Genomic DNA, 21505 nt, shown 5'->3' on the forward strand with positions numbered 1-21505 from the left:
GAAGCTGCCCGGGGCCAGGGGTAAGCAGTGTAGCCGGCTGGTCAGGGGCCGGAAGGGGAGACGCTAGGACACAGAGGACAAGGAACCTGAGAAGACTCGTGTCCAGGGGCAGGCCTGGCCCCTCTCTCTGCTCAGACCCTGGCCAGGATGGCCCGGGCAGAACGCTGGGGGCTCGAGGGCACCACATCAAGCGCCCTCTGCACAGGCAGCTCTTGCTCAAAGAAAACCCAGGAGCTCGGCCTTCCTCCGCGGGGATTCCCCTCCCGAGACGACGAGAGTGACGTTTAAACCACGCGAGTCTACGTGCGCAGGCCTTGCTGAGTCACCTGGGGCCCATCTCTCGAATAAAGGACCAGGGAACCACTGATAATCATATAGTCTCTATTTATTATCACAACAAGTAGTCCACAGCAACGGCTGCATGAAAATGGGGGTCACAGAGCACCATGGATGAAATGATCCCACTGACGTGACCGGAAGCCCACCCCGCGAGCCGACGTCCCACGGACGCGCGCGGGAGGGAGGCGGCCCGGGGCCACCACCGAGTGGATGACAGAGATGCTTCCCGCAGTTGTTACAATGAGCATTTATGGTTTTTACAAAAACACCAAAGCTGTACTTTTTCACACTTAGAAAACACCGTAAAGTTATTTTTAATAGACGCTTTCAGTCATTTGGCAAACCTTGGTTTTCCTCCCAACAACAGCACAGCCGCCGCCATCAAGAAGGGAAGCCCCCTGAGAGATGCCCGCCCTCCCCATTGCCCCGAAATCCAGGAAGGCGCTGGGCCGGGAGGACTGCTCTCCTAGACCGGGCTGACGTCACTGCCCTGCCCGGTCTACCATTCTAGAAGGCTCTCTCCAAACCGCTCTTTAAAAGTGTTCAGGTCCACGGAACAGCCCGGAGGCCTTCCTCCGCCCTCCACGGACGGGAGGAGTCCCTGCGGATCCCACACGGTCCCTCCCCGTCCTCGGGGCACCTGCGGGCTCCTCAGATCTGCTGCAAGGCGGCATCCGGCATCACAGTGACAAGAACCTTCCAGAGACCCTCCGCCAGGGGCGCCCAGTGGCGCCCGTCAGGCCTTCAGCAGGGCCACCTTGTGCTCCGGGACAGAGTCTTCGCTGATGTTGTAGGGCTGGGTCCCGGGTTCCTGCTTCAGGTACTTCTCTGCAGAAGACACAGGGTTTCAAACACAAACAAAGCCAAGTGAGGAGGGGTCAGCTCGAAGGTCGGGAGGCACGGCCGGCACTTCAGGGCCCCGAGAGCAGGGAGCCGAAGTCCCAGGCGCTGAGCCGGCTCCACCTCGTTCACCTCCCCACTCTGTGCCCCGAGGGCCCTCTCTGCTCCTGGACGGGTCCCGCCATGCGGCTGGGCGCAGTCTGCAGATCCAGTTCCCAGCCTGAGCGTTAGGCCGCTCCCAGCAGCAACATGGACGAACCTCACAGACGACACGCTGAGCCGAGGAAGGCAGACGCAAAAAGAACCCCTCCAATCCCACTACATGAAGCTCTAGAGCAGGCTACACTGAGGGCGGTGGGAGAAATTGGAACAGTGTCCATCCCCCCGGGGGCAGGTCACTGGAGGGGATGAAAAGGGACTTTCTGGAACGATGGAGATAGCCCCCCTCCCGACGGGACACCCGCCGCGTCCATCCATCAGGACGCAAAACCACATCTAGGGTCTGTACGCTTTGCAGTGGGCCAACCACGCCTCAATTACAGACGCACAGGAAGTCCTACCAAATAAAACGCCAGAGCAGGAGGGCGCCCTGACAACCTGCCCGCAGCCCTGGCCTCGCGCAAGTGCTCCCCGCTCTCAGACTCAAGCACCGACCCTCCCGTCTTGCGGGATCTCAGTTCTGCTGCCCTGACCGCAGGGGTGGGCAGCCGCGCCCTCTCCAATGACTGGCCCACCCACCTGCTTCTTCCAGGGTGGAGAAGTACAGGACGCCCTTCAGGTCAGCAGACAGCAGGACACGGAGAACGGGAACCTGTGGGACAGACAAATGGTGATTCCAGGTGGCAATGCTCCTGCCGTCACAGCCCACGCCACGGGCTGTCCCAGACGTCTGTACGGGTAAACACTTCCTGGAGAACACAGAGACGAGTGCCCTGCAAACACAGCACAGCACAGGACGGACACGAGCAGCGTCCCGCGGCCAGATGCCACGGAGCTCGCTGTGTGACATCAGGCAGATGGTTCAGCTTCTCTGGGCCTTGGCATCCTCATCTCAACATGGGGACAGTGATGACACAGACCTCCCAAGTGGCTTCAAGAGCAGCTGCCGACACCCACCTGCAGGCCGATGAGGGCCAGGGTGGCGCCCCGCTTGTGGAAGTCCTCCAGGAGCTCCCCGAGTCCCAGCACCACTGTGTAGTCAATGCTGAAGATGTGGGTGCAGTCCAGGGCCACCGAGCGTGGCGGGGATGCTGGGGGACAAGGGAGCAGTCACACTCGGGGAAGCCACCAGAGGAAGCCCCAGCCAAGGGCGTGGGGCCAAGCAAAGCCATCGAGAGCTCCAGCCCAGCAGGCACAGGACGGGAAAGGACAGGGACCCGAGACCCTAGCTGCTGGAGGACAGCAGCAGCGGTTTCCTCACAGGGCAGGGAACGGGCCCTTCTCCCCTAAATACCAGCTGCCGGAGGAGAGGCCTGAGGAACAAACACTGGGGAACCGCAGGACATCCGTCTGACACGCCCGAGAGCCCCTGGACCTGAAGGTGGGCAAGCTCCTCCCCAGCAGCCTGGGCAGGGTCTTGGGGTTCAGGAGGAGCCAGGCTGGGGTACAGAGAGGGCAGCAGGGAGCTGGGGGTGACTGCAGCCCACGAGGGCACGTACTTTCCAGAGCCCGGCTCAGTACCATCTCGCGGAGGGTCTCGATGGCAGGGAAGTGCAGGCCGCTCGACGGCTGGAGGATCAGCACTGGCCCCTCCGACACCTGGGGATAGCGGTGGGGGGACGGCAGTGAGTCCTGGAGGCAAGGTGGAGGGGGCGGCTCTGCCTGGCTTGGGGGGACAGGGTGTGCAGAGCTGGCGGGAGCCCCTACCCCGCCCCCCACCCCCACACAGTGGGTTGTGACAGGAGAGCCACGCCACCCACTAGATGGACGGTCACCTGGCAGTGCCTCAGGCCACATCACACCAAGAACTCAAAGCGCAAGGCAGTGGGCCGGGGGGTCCTCCCACAGCACACTTCGCCCACGGGACCCCCAGAGCCCGGCAGGCCCCCCAGCGAGGCCAGGACCACTACCTGAATCTTGGGTCTGGCCACGGAGTGCAGAGAATCACCACGGACACCAGGGTCCCCGCCAGGATGCCGTACTGGACCTCCCAGAAGCACAGCAGGAACGTCACGCAGAGGGGCAGCAAGTCCAGCCCTGGAAGGGGGGTCCAGCTGAGGGGGGGGCCCCCCGTGAGCCCCGTTCCCAGCTACCCGAGCCCCCAGCAGAGGGGTGCCTGTGTGCAGCTCTTCACGTGGTGAGGAAGGCATCATGGATCCGAAGCAGCCTCCGAGGGACCCCGTCCAGGGACTTGGGGACGGACGCTGCTGACAGGCCAGGGACTTGTCAGAGGCAGAAAACCCCTCCCCGCCTGGCAGCCCAGCCCCCTGCCCCTGGGTGGTGGCCACAGTGGGCGCTTCTAACCGGCCCGAGGAAGAAAGGACGTGGGGCCAGGGAGGCCCTGTGACTTTTCTGAGCTGCAGGGGGAGGCAGCCCAAAAGTGGGCGGGCTTGGGGGTCAGTGCTGGAGCCCACCCCAGATGCACGCCTCTCAGCAAGGCCCCTCCCGGGGCTTCACGTCTGTGGGTGGCTTCTGCGGTGTCCCCCCCCAGCGTGTTAACTGAGGTACACCGGTGCACATGTCAGGGCTGTCCTGAGATGGCATGCAATGACACACGTGTGCCCTGGCACGAACAGGCACAGGCAAAATCATGCTTCCTTTCTCTGGGTAACTCTTGCGGGCTGACGAAAAAGGAACCAGAGAAGCCACACAAATCCTTCAGCTACTTTGAGAAACCAAAGAGAAGACTTGTTATGACAGAGAACCGCAGAGTGGGGACCCCTAGGCCGCCGTGTGCGGTGGAGAAAGGGAGGCTGAGCCGTGTGCCCGCCGGTCCCCGCAAAGCCCCGGCTCCCCCGGCTGGGCCGGCGGGGGCAGCGGCCGGCGGGGGGCGCGGCGACTTCGGCGCGACGCCCAGGAGACACATACTCTTGACGCGCCAGAGCGTCCCCAGGATCTTGGTGTCGAAGAGGGGGGCCACGGCCATGATGATGACGGCGGCCAGGGCGGACTTGGGGATGTAGTAGAAGAGCGACGTCAGGTAGTCGAGCGACAGCAGCACCAGGGCGCCTGCGGGGCGGCAGGGCCGTGGCCTTGTGGTCCTGCCGCCCCGACCGCGCCCCCCCGCGAGGGCCCTCCCCCCATGGACACAGCTGGGCGCCAGAGCCCACTGCGCCGCCCCCACGCCCCCTCCTCTCCTTTCCTCCCGCCTCCCTGCGTGGACCCGGGAACGTGGTGCGCATGTGCGCGAGGGGCGCTCACCTGTCATCAGGCCCCCTGCTGGGGTGCACACCCCCGACTGGGCGTTCACAGCCGTCCTGGAAGGCAACAGAGACCCGTCAGTGGCCGGACCGGGAGAGCAGGGGAGGCATCAGTCCACACACTGTGGCCAGGCTCCCGGGATGGGGGCTCCGAGGGACCCGGAGGCCCCACCGCCGGCACCTAACAGAGAGCCTGACGCTAGAGGGCGGGTCTCCCTCCAAGGGGGGCCCCTGGGGCTTCTCAATTAACCCAAGGTAACGGGTCGGAGAGAGGCCCGGATGGAAATCCAGATAGCCAACAGAGGAGCCATGAAACGAGACTCCATGCAGTGAGCTGAATGGCCTCCTCCCACCCCTTTATCCACAGAAGCCCTGACCTCCAGCACCTCAGAAAGGATGGTTTTGGAGAGAGAGCCGCTGGGGGGGTGATTAACTTAATGGGGTGTTGTGTGGGCCCTACTCCTCTGTGCTCGTTAGAAGAGGACACTGGGACACACAGAAGCCAGGGCACACCGAGGAAGGACCACGTGGGGACACGGGAGGTGGCCGTCCGCAAGGCCAGGGGAAAGGCCGCATGGAGCCAGCCCTGGCGGCGCCTGGGTCCCGGCCATCCGGCCCCAGAACGGTGAGAAAGCGCTCTCTGCTGTTTACGCTGCCTGGTCTGTGGCATGTGTCACAACAGCTCTGGCAAAATAATACCTCCCGGGTCGCGGAGCGCCTGGCTATTACAAATGATGACACAGAGGCTTATTCTTCCTGATGGGCTGATACGGAAAATGCTGTTAAAGGGGGGATCCCACTTCGTGTGCGTGCACGTATGTGTACATAAATCACACGCAGAAGCGCACACACACACGTATAAACAGGGAAAAGCCTAAAAGGAGAAACGCCACGATTCTGACAGCGACGTTTCTCTGGGCTGTAGGATTAGAAGTTGATTTGGCCTCTTTGGAAAAATGCGTTCAGACCGAACTGCCAGGAAAAGCATTTTCCGCCAAAGAACTGGCCCTCGGGCCACGTTTCCCGTTGTCACCAGCAAGACCAGGGGCCACGACTTGATTCCAGTGATGGCACCGGACCCTGCCTCCCCGGCACCTCCAATGCCCCCAACGGTGACCTGGGCCTGCCCACGTGCCTCCGGGAACGACTGCGTCCGTCCGTATGTACGTGGCCATGGAAAGCCTGCTCCTGAGCCCCCTCCAACAGCCAGAGTTGGGCAGAATTCCAGTAATTAGCTGAATACAGAATTTTTCCAGTACCCACTACATGGAAGACATTGTGCTAGAAGCCAGGGGATACAAAACACAACCCTGCCTGAACAGGCCTGCAATCTAGTTACGCCAACGAGAGCATATACACAGCTGCTTTGAAAACGCTTCGAGCTTTTATTTCCTAAATGCTCATACAGCACCTCCCAGGTCACCAGGGCCACGCTACGTGATTTTCAATAAATCCTCTAAACCGCTTTCTGAGACTCGACTCTGTTTTACAGAGGAGGAGGCTGGGGTGTGGGAGGTGGGGCAGAGTCCTGCGCCCCCTCAACGCAGTGTTCCGGGGTGTCCGGAAGGCGCAGGCCTCACACAGGCTCGGCGGGAGTCCTGGCACTGATGCCCCCCCTTCTTGCAGCCACAGGCCGCCCTCCCACCCGCCTCTCGCACGGGTTCCACGGCGACCCCAGCGAGAGCCCGCGCCTCCTCGGGCGGAGCTGCCGTCCTTCCCGGCCCCGCTTTCTTTCAGGAATGAAGTCCAGCACCAAGAGGCTGGGAGCAGGCTGTGCACGGGAGCTTTTTATGTTAAACCAGCACCGCACGTGGGCGTGAAGAACACCAGCCGAGATGGTGAAGGAGCAGAGCCAGCCCCCTCTGCCTCCCCGAGGAGCAGGTGACTGATGGGGACGGAGGGATGGGGAGACGGACAACGGCCTCAGGACAGAGCCGAGAGCCCGCTGGGGGGAAGCTGGTTCTTCGAGCAGGACAAGCAGCCTCTGCCCTGGGCTGGGACCTCCCTGCAGACACAGTGAAGGGGACACGTGCTCACTCACCGTCCAAAGCTGCCTGTGACCGGGTAGGAGGAGAAGAGGGAGCCCAGGATGTTGGTCAGGCCTGCGGAGAAAACGGAGGAAAAGGCTCATCCGGGGGAAGGAGCATAAAATGGAGGGAGACAGAGCTGGGCGGGGGTGGGGGCAGGACAGCGATCAGAAGGACCCGTGAAGACGAAGCAGAGGAACGACCCGGAGACGCCCTCTCTCTGGGAAGCACAAGACAACCATGTCTTTGCCAAGTGTGCTGAGGTTGGATCTAGCTATAGAGTAACTCTGACCTCGGCCCTGCCTCTGTGAGGTCGGAGTGCCTTGTCCGTGGATAAGTGAGACAGGAACCCCGCCTGCCCGGAGTGGGGTCAGCCGAGTACAGCAAGCGTGCACAGACAGGCCCAAAGCACCCAGGAAGCCCACTGGCATCCCCCATCCTCTGAGTTCTTTTAAACCCACACTCCTTTCGTGAGATGACTGGCCAAGGTGAGCAGCAGCAGGTCATGGCCAGTAAGCTGCCCTCCCCATGTGCCTCTGATTCATCTACAGCAGATGCACCCACACCTGAAGCCGGGCTGGGAGAAGAGAGGTAACCAACCAAGTTCACCACCACTGGCTCATCAGCATCTGCCTCCTGCAGGGGCCTTCACGAGGACCACCAGGGGAGTTCCCACTGTGGCTCAGTGGTAACGAACCCAACTAGGATCCATGAGGATGCGGGTTTGACCCCTGGCCTCCCTCAGCGGGTTAAAGGATCTGGCGTTGTCATGAGCTGTGGTGTAGGTGGCAGATGCAGCTCAGATCCCGTGTTGCCGTGGCTGTGGTACAGGCTGGCAACTGCAGTTCCAATTCAACCCCTAGCCAGGGAACGTCCGTATGCAAAAAGACCACTGCTGTTTCCTGAGCTCTGCAAAACCCACAACTGGTGACAGGTTCAAGGCCTGCTCTCGAGACAGCTCGGATGACACCTCGAACACACCCTCCAGTCAGTGCTCTCTCAGCCACCTGCCCCGACTGCAGGGAGGCTCAGGGGAGGGCAAGAGAGCCTCAGCACCACCGGCATCACCCACACCCCAGAGCCGCCCGCCGCTGGAGTCTTACCAATGGCCAGCAGCTCCTGGTTGGCGTCAACACGGTAATTGTTTTGAGAAGCTAAAGAGAAAGGACGGAAAAAATATTGTCACTAGATATATATATATACACATATCATCAGGAAACTGTTGATGAAATGATCAAACAGGTTACCAATTTCTCCCTACAGCATCGCCTATGTTTGGAAACTATAAGGTATGAACACAGCTCAAATACATATACATGTGCAAGTGTGTATGTGTCTCTGTGTACAGTAGGAAGACGTAGATTGAAATGTCAGCAGCAGTTAATTGAGAAAACAAGGGAGATTACAAGTCGTTTGTTTCTTCTGTATCCACGTCTACACTTTCAACACCTTGTGCGAAAAACATGCACTGCTTTCATAATGAGGGGAGGGAGGATGTTTTAAACTAAAAAAGCTCTCTGGTCACAAGTCAAGATGACTAGCAAGTTTCAGAGCGATGAGCAGGAAGATCTGGGGATCTATAGAGGGCACGAATCTAAGAGAGTTGGCAAACCTTCTGTAAAGGGCCAGACTGTCGATATTTGAGGCTGTGAGGGTCAGGCCCTCCGTCACAGCTGCTCAGCTCCTGTTGCAGCGTGAAGCAGTGGCGCAACGTGAAACACATTAAGCAAAAGCCTATGCGCCAAGAAAAGCTTCTTTGTGAGCTGGGGTACGAGTTTCATGTGCTTTTCACCAAATCTTCATCTCTGTTAAATTTTTTTCTCCAAACATTTAAAAATGCAGAAGCCGGAGTTCCCATCGTGGTGCAGTGGTTAACGAATCCGACTAGAAACCATGAGGTTGCAGGTTCGGTCCCTGCCCTTGCTCAGTGGGTTAACGATCCAGTGTTGCCGTGAGCTGTGGTGTGGGTTGCAGATGCGGCTCGGATCCTGCATTGCTGTGGCTCTGGTGTAGGCCGGTGGCTGCAGCTCCAATTGGACCCCTAGCCTGGGAACCTCCATATGCCAAGGGAGCGGCCCAAAGAAATAGCAGAAAGACAAAAAAAAAAAAAAAAAAATGCAGAAGCCATCCTTAGGTTGCAGGCAGCAGGCAGTGGTTTACGAAGCCCTGACTTAAGAGATTGACAAGCTTTACAAACAAGCAGAAGAGATCAGCTGACTTCAAAAGAAAATGGAAAGTTTTCCAAGTAATAGACGAGATGAGAAAAAGCTGTCAGATGCAGATTCCAAGATACACCCCCTCCAAATTATAAAAAAAAAAAAATGAAGAAAAAAATATGAACTGAACAGGCTGCAAATTGAAAAGCAGTGTGGTCTTGGGCGACTGCTGGCATCTGGAAAGGAAAATGCTTTAGACGGACCCTGGCTGAGCCCCTCTGAAACTGTCTGAGGGTCCAGATGCTGGGAAATGCAATCTTGGCACAACCAGAGCTGGGCAGTGAACACAATTTAGGTGGTCACAATAAGATAAAGCTGCGTGTTTTTGAATTTTAATCTCTGTAGTCATTCAAACAGGTTAGATTAAGAAGGACTTAACCCTGTTATAAAACAGAACGAACATGTCATCCTCAGGGACAACACCGAGCGACGAGTCCAGGGACCTAACACAGAAGCGGGGACCTGTGAAGGGTTTGGTAATCTCAGCTCAGGTGGAGGGAGTCAGGGTACCGAGCGGCAAACCTATAAGCAGATTAACGTCTGCCGGCATCTCCAGGGGTGGGGCAAGAACAGCCAGATGTGCTCAGCCAGCTGGAAAGGGTATCCCGTTACATTTTTAGGAATTTTTCTAATAGGTTATCAAATACAGCCATTACTACCACTTAAATGAAAATTTTCAATTAAATAAACTACATTAAAACAAAGATGAAATGCGTCACTTCCTAATTTATTTTACTATCTTTCATTACGACCGATAACCGATGAAGTTATTTAACTGTATCTGAAGTTATTTAACTGAAGTTATTTAACTGAAGATGGGGGCTATTTCACATCTCAACTAAGATTTGTTTCACCTAAGATTGTTGTTTGCCTCTGGACCCGCCTGCGGCATGCAAAAGTTCCTGGGCCAGGGATCGAACCGGTGCCAGAGCTGTAACCTGAGCCACAGCAGTGACATCACTGGACCTTTAACCCACTGTGCCGCCAGGAAACTCCCTCCACGTTCGGTTTGATGTCAGCTAGCAGGGGGAGTGTGTACACCATGCACAGAAAGTTCAACTGGCAAAGGCTTTTATATGTCCACAGAGAGGGAACTGACAAATATTTCCAGCTGCCGGAAAAGATTTTTCATTGAAAATCCATTTTTACCACGGCTTAAAAAACAAAAAACAAACAAACAAAAAAACCATAAACACGTATTACTTAGATACAAATTCAAAGTTTCAAACATCAGAGCAGATGAAAACAAGCTGAGCAGGTGAGCGAGGCACGTGGGCTGCAGGCTGACGCCAGGGAGGGAGTGGGTGGCAGGCATCTTACCAAAGGATTTGGCCACTGCAATGCTCTCCAGGAGACCCATCAGAGGCACCACGGCCAGCCCGGCTCCCATGCCCTGGGAGAGGAGAGAGGGATGGTGAGCCACTCTCTGGGGAAGGAGGACAGAGACCTCTGGCCAGGCAGTGGCTCGCCCATGTCACAGAAGCGAAGGTACTTCCGCTGCGGGGCTGTGAGTTCACACTGCGAGGAGCACAGCACAGAGCAGAACACAGCACACTCCTGCTCTGCCAGTATCCACAACGGCCAGGCTCCCTGGGTGTGTCCCCGGAGGCTGTGCCTCACATGGTGTCCGCAGGTTGTGCCCCAGCGGGACCTCACTCCTCCCTGTCCGTGCGCCAGAGATGCCCCCTCCTGGGGATGCCTCAGTCCTCGCTGAGCTCAGCTGCCTGGCGCTAAGCCGACGCAGCAGGGAGAGAGAGCCGGGCCCCGGGGCCGCCGCAGGCTCCCGCCTCTACCCACCTGCACCATCTGGGTGAAGGAGATGGTCCCGTTGGTGGTGGCCACTGAGAAGGGGGGGATGCTGGGGTCGGGGAGGCCCTCGGGAGTCTTCCCAGTCAGAACAAAAGGCTGGTATCCTGTTACCTCGAAGGAGTAGGCGACCAGGGCAGCGAAGGAGACCACCAGGGCATTTCGAGCTAGGACAGACAGGGAGAGACCACCGGTAAACCCTGCATGCTCTGGGTAACGGGGCCAGTACACCTCAGGAGGTGGAAGACCCCAACCCGGGCTGGGAAACAGCACGGGTACAAGTGACTGTGGGACAGCCATAAACGCGTGACATCGTGGAAAAGGCACGAGGAGACACCGGGCAGTGGTGACACACAGGGCTGGCATGCACCTACAGGTCACCAGAGTGTGCACAGCCAGAGGCATAGCTTGAAAGACTTTGAGACCATATGTCCTAGGCAAATGCCACCTCGGGATGGAGTAAGAGGGCAAGCTTACCCTGCCGCTGCCTGAAACAACTAGAAACTGGACAAAACATACGGACTAAAGAAATACATATATATATATATATATAAAATCTCCAAACATCTCCCAAACTGAACTTCTAAAATTGAAAACCATAATGTCCGAGGCAAAAAATACACTGCGATTAAAAACAGATTCGCTACTTCAGGGGAAAAGACTAGTGAACTTGAAAAAGTAGCAATGGAAGCTACTCAAAATGAAACAGAGAGGAAAAGAAAGACTGAAAAATTGTACAAAGTATCAGTAGCTATGGAACAATTTCAAGTAGCCTAATATACATGTGTCAGAATCCACAGAGAGTGGCATGGGGGGACAGCACAACGATGTGAAGAAATAATAGTGGCGTATTTCTTCAAAAAAATTTTTTTTCCCAGGCCAGGGGTCAAATCAGAGCTACGGCTTCCAGCCTATGCCACAGCCACAGCAACTCAGGATCTGAGCTGCATGTGACCTACACCACAGCTCACAGCAACACTGGATCTTCAACCCCCTGGGCAAGGCCAGGGATCAAACCGGAGTCCTTATGGATGCTAGTTGGGTGCATTACCACTGAGCCACAATGGGAGCGCCTATTTTTCCAAATTTGATAAAAACCGCAGACCCACATACCCAAGAATGTCAATGAATCGCAAGCCTAAGACTACGGGAAAAAAATATATACCAAGGCACATCATAACCAAATTGCCTAAAACCAATAATAAAGAGAAGATCTTATAAGCAGCCAGAGAAAAAGGTCGTATCTAGAGGAACGAAGGTAACAGTGACAGCAGACTTCTCGCAGGAGACTAAGCAGGCCAGGACACCGGGGAATGGCATTTTGAAAGTGTGGAGGGAGGGAAAAAACCTGCATAGAATTCTACAGTCAGCAAAGCTACCTACCAAAATAAAAGTAAAACACTGACTTTCTGGACAGACAGAAGCCGAGAGAATTCACCACTCTTCCTGCACTCCAGGAAACAACACAGAAGATTCTCGGAGGGAATCTGGGTCTACACAGAGGAATGACGAGCACTAGAAACAGTGACAGGGCGGGGGGAGGGGGGCGCTTTGCTCTCATTTACACATCTTTAAAAGTGACGGCATATTTAAAGCGGCGATATAGATGCAAATTATTGCCTTTGGAATGGCTAAGCAATGACAGACTGCCGTAGAGCACTGGGAACTATACCTTGTCACTTATTAGGGAGCAAGATAATGTGAAAAAAAGAATGTGTATACGTATGTGTGACTGGGTCACCTTGCTGTACAGTAGAAAATTGACAGAACATTGTAAACCAGCTATAATAGAAGAAAAATCATTATTAAAAATAAATACATAAAGTGGCAATAACAGTATGACTGGGGGGTCAATAACAGACATTAAAGAAAAACACGGCAACCCCAGCATCAAGGCCAGAAGCGGAGAAATGTACTTACGTATCCTGTCATAGGTCCTTACCAGCAACACCTGTCCACTGGAAACCCTCAGATATGGTTGAGTACGAGAAACCCTAAAGCAACCACGGAACGCAAACAAGCAAGCACATGCACAAAACACACACATGGCAATTACAGCCCACAGGCCAAGAAAAGGAATAAAAAAGAATCATATGAAATAATCGAAAAGATGGAGAAAGAGAAAGGGCAACAAAGAAGAAATGAGACACTGGAAGCACACTGCCCCTCAGTTAAAGACAGACTGTTGGAGAGCATCACAAAACAAGATCCGTCCCACAAAAGACACACTTTAAATACAGAGATGTAAATACGCTAAACAGATTCAAAGCAAAAGGATGGGGGAAAATGTGCTAATATGAATCAAAAGAAAGCCAGCACAGCTCTACACCAAAGTAGATTTCAGAGTAGAGCGCACTGTCAGGAGAAAAAGGGTCAGTCCAAAAACTAATCCTCCATGTGTATGTACCTAGAAAGTTTGTTCTCTGACGAGAGTGGAATTACCTTCGAGATCATAACAAGATACTGGTTGGAAAATCCCCAAAACTTAGACACTAATTCCTAAAGAGCTCCTGGTTCAAAGAGGAAATGAAATAATCCACTTCTGAGTAAGTCAAAGGAAAAGTCAAAATGGAAATGAGGAAGTATTTAGAACTAAACGAAAATGAAAACCTAACCTATCAAAATTGTGGGATGCAGCTAAAGCAGTGTTGAGAGGGAAATTTATGATCCTAAACACTGCAGCAGAGGGAAAGGAGGGCTCCAAGATTGCAGCTTCTGCCTCGAGGACTTGCAAAAGGTAAAGTTAAACCCACAATCAACCAAAGCCAGGAAATAATAAAGATCTGAACAGAATCAATGAACTAGAAAATAAAAGCAATAGAGAGATGAACGCAATCAAAAGTTGGTTCTGGGAGATCAATAAAACCAATACACTTCCAGATCAATTGATCAGGAAAAAAGCAGGTGACCTGGGAGCAAGCGAAATGGGGACACTAATATCCCTTCCTCAAGACAACTAGGAGAATCAAAGGCAGTGACTTCTGTGAAGTGCTTTGTAAGCATCCAGCGCCGAACGTCAGATTGCACCTCATTCAATTTCTGCATGTCTCTACCTTTTCATCTGCAAAAGGGTAAAAATGACAGCTGTTCTATCTCCCTCACCAGGAGATTTTACGGCTAAACAAATTTTCTACAAATCGCTGAACAAACACAAGGTACTGCCATAGTTTCAACGTGCTCTTGTCCAGCTAAGATATACGCTGAAACCATGACTTTTGAAAAAAACACTTGGAAGCTGAGTAACTAGTTTCCTAAGATGATGTTACATATTCTGGAGAGAAAAGAGACAGAGACAACAGCCCCTGAGAGGCCTATGGGATTTTGAAGCAGCATTTCTCAGACACCAGCACACCTGTGAGTCACCTGGTGAGCATGTTAACGTGCAGATTCTGTGTCAAAGGTCTAGCTGGGCCTGAGAACCTGCATTTCCAATAAGCTCCCGGGGATGCCCAGGCTGAGGTCCAAGGCCACATGTTGAGGGTTAAGGTTTTAGACAGCCGAGCTCATTTTCACTGTTTAACTCGAGCTCAGACATTCTGGCAAGTGAATCATGCCAGTACCAGGTAGTGGCAAAGCTGGGACCTGAAGCCAGGTGTTTCCACCATAAACCCCAGGCGCTTCCACTCTCCCAAGGGCTCAGCGTTTACCCACTGCCTCCAGGCTGCAGAAGGGGGTCTGGTGGGTGACTCTAGGGACTGGGGACCAGCTGGAAAGCCAGAGGTGACTCAAAGGCTAAAATCTAGCCCCTCCTGTCCCAGAGCTGGCTGGATTTCATGGTCGCTGAGAGCAGGGCCCAGCAGGGCGATTTCCACGCCCCTCAGCTCTGGGAATGGGAAGGCCCAGGAGACAGCAAAGCTTCCACGCTTGGCTGTACCTGCTGTCCTCTCTCCATGTCGTCTACCGGCCCTCACTGGAGCAATTTCCAGCCCCTCCTCCCGCCCTGAGATGGCCCTTCGACCAGCCAATGGCCTCACTGACCCTCCTCAGCGCCCAGCCTTCTACGTCAGCTTTTCCTCACAGACCCTCTCATTAACTCTGACTCAACCTGTTGATTCCAGGCCTGAAGCAAAATGCTCTCTCATGACGGCACGACTGCAGCAGGAATCAGCTCATCTCACCGCAGTGTGTCTCCTCCAGGGACCTGCCAGGGCTTCTGGACTTTGGCACGACTGACCTCTTGGGCCAGACCATTCTTTGCTGGGGGCGGGCTGTGCACTGCAGGCTGTTTACCAGGATCCCTGGCTGACACCCGTCAGAAGCCAGAAACAGCCTTGCTCAGCAGTGTCAATCAAAGATATCTCTGGAGCTCCCCTCGTGGCACAGTGGAAACGAATCCGACTAGGAACCATGAGGTTTGGGTTCAATTCTTGGCCTCACTCAGGGGGCTAAGGCTCCGGCATTGCCGTGAGCTGTGGTGTAGGTCGCAGACGCGGCTCGGATCCCGCATTGCTGTGGCTCTGGCGTAGGCCAGTGGCTACAGCTCCGATTAGACTCTTAGCCTGGGAACCTCCACATGCCATGGGTGCAGCCCTAGAAAAGGCAAAACAAAACAAACAAAATCTCTGGACGTTGCCACACGTCTCCTGGGGCACAAAATCATCTGAGAACTGCTGCTGCTAAACAGGGTTCGCAGTGCTGGCTGCACGTCAGCACCACCTAACGAGAAACGCGAGGATCTCGAGGGGTGGGACTCAGGCTCCCAGGGTGACAACACGACCCCGGGTTGCGCAGGAGAGCTGTGGAAGTGGTCCCTCAGCCAGGAGGCCCCCTCACCTGTGGTGGCAGTCCAAACCAGCCCGTGGCTGAGCCGCACGCCAGGGGGCATCTCGGGATGGACGGGAGGCACGTGGTCCCGCATCAGCTTCAGCACCAGCAGCAGCACCATGCAGACCAGCCCCAGCACCGCATCACCCACCCTGCAGAGAGACACGGGGTCGCGGACCAAACGCGACAACAGCACAGGCCTTCTGGCCTTCAACTGCTGCTTCTGCTGGAAAGCTTCCTCTCTTGACTGCTCTCCTTGCTTCTTCCTAAGAAACCTGTGTCCCTGTTCCATTTCAAAGCTTTATTCAAAACTCAGTAAGTATAAAGGCCCTGGGAGTTGAGGCCTAGATCACAATGGCATTGGGGTACCAGCTCTCAGTATCAGTCTCGCAGCTCTCTGGGCTGCAGGTGCCTCGTGAGCTCCAGAAGACTCGATTCTGACCGCCCATGATGCTCTCTATCGCCAACAGCCCTCATGAGGACGGCCCCCACCAGGTGCACCTCGCAGGCCAGGGACCCTCAGCAGCAGATGAGAAGGGGAAGGGGGGGACAGTCATATAGTCTCTCCCACTCCCCCCAAGTCACATTTTCCGCTCAGCGCTCCCTCCAAGAAAGGTCCTGGTCTCTGGATGGGCTCATCTAGGAGGACCTCCCATTTGTCCCTTTAAGCTGCCTGTCCTCTGGGAGGGGCCCCTCCATCTGAGGGAAGTGCCTGCTGCAAGAACACTCGCCACCTGCTGCCAATCCCCTGGGCACCTGCAGGTCTGCTGGCCTCTGCCTTCCCCTGTGCTATGTTCTCGTCCTTGCTAAGCAATGTACCATTTAAGTGAGAGACTGCCTGCCTTTCCACTATGTGGTCTCTTCCCACTACAACCACCTGAAAAAGCCCTGCAGGGGAGCACGGTGATTGGTGTTGCTCTGATGGAAGCAAAGTCTCAAGCTTCGCTGACCACTGGGGGCTCTCATTAACCCGACTGATTTAGCAGGTCTGGGCAGCCTGAGAGTGTGTTTCTAACCAGCTCCCAGGTGAGGCCAATGGAGCTCTCAGGGAACTCCTTTCTTTCTTTTTTTTTTTTTTTTTTTTTTTTGTCTTTTGTTGTTGTTGTTGCTATTTCTTGGGCCGCTCCTGCGGCATATGGAGGTTCCCAGGCTAGGGGTCAATCGGAGCTGTAGCCACCGGCCTACGCCAGAGCCACAGCAACGAGGGATCCGAGCCGCGTCTGCAACCTACACCACAGCTCACGGCAACGCCGGATCGTTAACCCACTGAGCAAGGGCAGGGACCGAACCCGCAACCTCATGGTTCCTAGTCGGATTCGTTAACTGCGCCACGACGGGAACTCCATCAGGGAACTCCTTTCTGAGCAGCAAGGCCCCAGAAGACCCAAATAAATGCCACCTGGGAGTGGAAGTGGGGAGGAGGCTGGGAGAGGGTTCTGGAAGGAAATGCTTCCTATGTGAGAGCAGAAACGTAGCCCCTCGGTACCTGGTCTCTCCGATGTTGTGGAAGGTTTGATACACCTGCAGGAAAAACTGCCTGGGGATGTGCTGCAGTCCCAGCAAATTCTGTTCAAACAGAGATTCTGATTAGACAACCTTCCTTTGCGACAGCTCCAATACCTCCTAGCCTGGAATCCCCTGCCACCCAAGGCCTTCCCAGAGGGCATACCTCCTGGCTCTCCCAGGCCTATCTGTCAGTTCCCAAAACCCTCAAAGCAGATCAAAGATATTCCGGAGAAGGGGAGTGGGTATGGCGGAGGTGGTGCCCGCGGGCGCCGAAGGCATTTTACAACCTTTGGGATGGACGGCACGTCTTTACAAATAATTTTCCCATCCGAGGATAATCCTCATGGGCGACCTCAAAGCAAGGAGACCGATGCGACGGCGCCTAGGTCAGGAATCTAAGGCGGTCGGGGGTCCTGGCCCCGGGCCCACCCACCCCGCTGGCCCGGCTGCATCTGGGTTGCGGCCCCATCCATCACCCAGCCGCCCCGCCCTCCACAGCGCACACCCCACCGCCATTGGCCCGCGGTTGCGTCCGTCAGTCGGAGGCCAGCCGCCGGGCACCGCCCCCGGCCGGAAGGAAAAATCTCGCCGCGGCTGGCAGAACCGCGGGGGCGGGGCTCCAACGGCCAAAGAGAAGGGCGCTGAGGGGGCCCCCCCACCCCCAACCCCGCAGGCCAAGTCCTGGGTCCTCGGCAGGGAGAAGGGGTACCACCTTGGCTTTGGTTCTTTACCTGCTTCGGATTACAAAGGGCAGCCGAGGCCCAGACTCAGGAAGATCAGGTTCCAAGGACCCCCCTCCCCCAACCCAAGGTGCGCAACCCAACCCAACCCCCTCCCCCAAGCCCGAAAGGAGACCGCGGAGGGAGGAAAGGCACTTCCGTCCTGGGCAGGGGGGCTCCTGCGTGGTCAGGTCAAGAGCACCCCCCACCTCCCCTCAGCCTAAAGGCTCTCAGATGGCGGTCGTGACCCAGCCAAGGTTTCGAAGACCAGGGACGAGAGCTGCCAAGTACAAATGCGTAAAGCAGCTACCCTCTCTCTGCCTTATGAAAAAAGAACATTCTTGACACTAAAAATGAAGGATGATGTTTCCAGAATAAAGGACAGAGCATCCCACGGAACAGCATTTGCCGAGCTTACACTGACATATGTGTGTACATCATCTATAATTTGAATTTACCCACATTGTTCTAGGCTGTTTCCTCCTCTCTGAATGGAAATAAGGCTAAGCCTACCTCCCAGGGGACTTGTGGGAACTGAACACAGGGAGAGCTTAATCCAGCACCCAGCCGGCAGCAGCAGTGACCTGTCGGCCACTTTACGCTTACACAGGTGCCCTCCTGGGCTTCTCGTTGTCACTTCCTCACTCGGCCTCCATCTGGGAAGACGTCACGGGCCAGCCTGGAACTGAGCCTGACCAAAGGAACCACACCTCGGGGAGGTAGGGGTGTGTGTGTGGGTGTGTGTGTGGGGTGTGTGTGTGTGTTTGTGTGTGTGTGACCCTAAGTCTAAGTCTGTTCAATTCAGCTTCAGCTTGGTTCCACTCTGCACGCACCCACATGGGAGGCAAAACAGTGCCTGCCCTCCGGGCACCCACAGCCCAGCAGGAGAATAAACGAGGTCCTCTACTGGCTGACAACCGTTGATTCCAGTACTTCTCACAGGTGTTTAAACAAAAACACAGACTTAGGGAAAAAAGGCAGAAAGATGAAATCGCCTACTAAACGAGCACTGAGGACAATGTGCTTGTTGGAATTTCGGTGGCATGTGTGGGACCTGCGAAGGCCCGAAGGCTGAGTGTGCAGCAGGGGCAGCAGAAGAGTCTGGGAGGTGAACCAAGCACGAGGGCATCAAAGCTCTGGCAAGAGCAGGGGCTGTCATCACTGGTCCCCCAAATTACCCACTGTAGGACTTGGCCATCACTCAACATCTCCCCAGAAGTGTCATTTTATTAATGGACACCCCAGGGAGCACCACAGGCTCTGGATCCCAAAACAGCAAGTGCTTGATTGGCTCGCACATATCAGGACCCGGCCTTGGTCCTGTCAGCCGCAGGTGCCCTGGGACCGAGTCGTGTGCCTACCTTGATCTGCCCAAAACCGATAGTGATGGCGGCAGCCGAGGTGAAACCTTTAATGACGGGACAGGAGATGAAGTCCAGCAGGAACCCTGGACAGCCAAGAGGAAAGAGCAAACTGGTCCCAGCCCCAATGAGTCAATATGGGCTGAGAGAGGGGGTGTGGGTGGGACTGGGGCTGAGGACTAGTGGAAGGCATGCCCTGTTTGGGCTGGCCTGGAGAACAGGAAAGAGAGCATAGAGACTGGGGCCATGGGCACTTCTCCACGCGTCCTGGCCTCTGAGCACAGGAGGGGAAGGCTGAGTGCCACCCCTCCTGACATACACACACAGGGAGAGCCCTTGGAATGCAAAAGAGGAAATGCTGAAGGCAGGGCATTGCCAGGAGGAAGTGGCTCAGCACCCCAAGGAGAGCAGAACCACAGCCCTGCCCCCGTGGCAGGAGAGCCTGAGAGTCTTACCCAAGCGCAGGAATCCCATGCCTAACTGGATGCACCCGGACAGAAAGGCCAGCAGCACGGCATAGGCGGGCTCTCGGAAGGTGTAGAAGGAAACCAGGAGGGACATGATGGCGGTGGGGCCCAGAGTCACGTCTCGAGAGGTGCCCAGAAAGAAATACACGAAGCACCCCATGAAGGCAGAGTAGAGGCCATACTGTTGGGCAGAGAGAATGATGAGTACCCAGGAGGCACGTGGCACACCCACGGGACCCCTGGAGGAGACGGCGGGGCACAGGGATCTGTGCTGTCCACTGTGAATGTGGACACAGCCGCACACACAGGCAGGGTGAACTGCTCACCTTCTGTTACCCAAGGCGTGGACCGGCAGTGATCAGAGCCCTCTTTCTACCCACACCCAACTGGGGCCTCGTGTGCAGGTGTCTGAGTGCGTGCGTCTGAGAAAGCATTCTTAAAGCCAGGGTGAGTCATCCCGAGGCCCCAGCAGGCAATCCAGAACCGGCTTGGTGCATGCATGTGACAGTGTGACAAGAGGGCTCATGGCGGCACATATCTGCCCAAACGCAGTCACATGCTCTTCTCGGTTGTAAACCAAGGCTTCTTGGGCCCCATGAGCTTGGAGCCCTGGGTGTCCCCTTGTCTGGAGGGAATACAATGACTTCTAGCCTGTTCACGGGTGAGGGCTGGGGCTGGAGCACGTCAGGCTGAGGGGAGGGGCCGTGGTGGGCAGCAGGGGCAGACATCTCACCTGGGGAGGGAGTCCAGCCACCTCAGCATAGGCCAGCGCCTGGGGAATGACTGTGAGCCCAACTGAGATCCCGGCGATGAAGTCCATCTTCAGTGCGTACCAAGTGTAGTTGGGCAGCCAGGCCAGGAAAGGCAGCCTCTTCTGCATGGTCTCAGTGGACCAGCAGCAGGACATCGGGGCAAAGCCCTTGGGGTGCTTCAGAGGGGAGGACATGTCTAGGGTGGGCAGTGGGAGACACAGACCAGCAGTCAGAGTCTGGGCTTCAGAAAACCCAGCAGCAGGAGTAGGAGCCCGGAACTGGGGAGCTGCACAATCGTCTCACCGCCCCCCCCACTCGAGGGCTGCAGCCAGATGGGTTAAATCTCCCCCTACCTGGCTGATCTGAGACCAGAAACCAACAGCCTGCGCAGAGGAGGTCTCTGCCGCTTCCCTCACTGCTCTCCTTGAAGCCCACCTGCCCAGACCCTACGTGCTTCTCTCCCTTCATCGTCTCTGGCCGTTGGAATAATGATTGGCCGAAATAATAAGTGATTGCTTAATGAGAAATCTCACACTAATTAGTCTCAAGGTTTCTCCTCCCGGGATAATTTGTTTCTTTTTATCCCTCCCCCCCCCCGCCAGGAAATGTACTGGGTAGAAGTGCAGAGAAAAGCAGGGTCCACGGGGACACCCACGTCTCGCTGGCCAGGAGTGGGTGGGGGGACTGAGGCCCTGAGGGCTCGGAGGATTTCCAAGTGCGCACCACAGCAGGCTCCGCCCACTACGGCAGACTGCGGCGCTGGAGTGGGGGGGCTCCCATCCTGAGGCTGCGCATCACCCCAACCCCCACCTGTGGCGTTCGCATCTTTACAGAAGCCCTAGGTGTTCTAGTTGGTTCTAAAAGAACGCCAGAGACTCCCTCAGAAATTCCGAGGGCGCATTCTCTTGGTCTGGGCGCCCCCGGCCCGCAGAGCCCGTCACAAACCACCCCCTTCCCCTGGCCCCCGGGGGGCTTCTCTGGACACAACCTGACCCTCACCCCTGAAACCGCCTGCCCGTGATACTGGGGTCCAAGGGCTGGGACCGCACGCTGGCCGACGGTCCGTTGCCCGCCGGCCCCAGTAAGGTGGTGGGTGGCAGGGACTTGGCTGGGGACCTGGTGGGTGGGGAGCGGGGTCCCGGCCGGAGGCACTCGCACCCTGGGACCCCGCGCCGCGCCACCGTCGGCAGCCCACCGGCGACCCCGGCCCGTCCCCGGCCAGCTCACCCACTCCGCGTTGGGCCTTGCCGCCGTTCGCGGCGCACTCACCGGACCGACGCCACAGCTCAGGGTCCCCCGTCGCTGCCGCAGCGGGTCTGCAGAAACCCGAGCGGGCTGGGGGAGTGGGG

At 56.1% G+C, this 21505-nt stretch overlaps 1 protein-coding gene across 1 annotated transcript; it reads right to left on the minus strand.

The window, feature by feature from the left end:
- On the minus strand, nucleotides 368-21491 carry SLC26A11 (solute carrier family 26, member 11). Its single transcript, NM_001135966.1, is given in 18 exon segments — nucleotides 368-1167; nucleotides 1918-1990; nucleotides 2296-2429; nucleotides 2838-2937; nucleotides 3249-3277; nucleotides 3280-3375; nucleotides 4207-4347; nucleotides 4540-4595; nucleotides 6580-6640; nucleotides 7669-7719; nucleotides 10102-10174; nucleotides 10579-10754; nucleotides 15361-15503; nucleotides 16838-16917; nucleotides 18938-19023; nucleotides 19393-19585; nucleotides 20138-20352; nucleotides 21426-21491. Coding segments are annotated over 17 exon segments (1797 nt in total). The 5' UTR covers nucleotides 20351-20352; nucleotides 21426-21491; the 3' UTR covers nucleotides 368-1075.

This window comes from Sus scrofa, chromosome 12 (assembly GCF_000003025.6).
Source record: "Sus scrofa isolate TJ Tabasco breed Duroc chromosome 12, Sscrofa11.1, whole genome shotgun sequence".
Lineage (NCBI taxonomy): Eukaryota > Metazoa > Chordata > Mammalia > Artiodactyla > Suidae > Sus > Sus scrofa.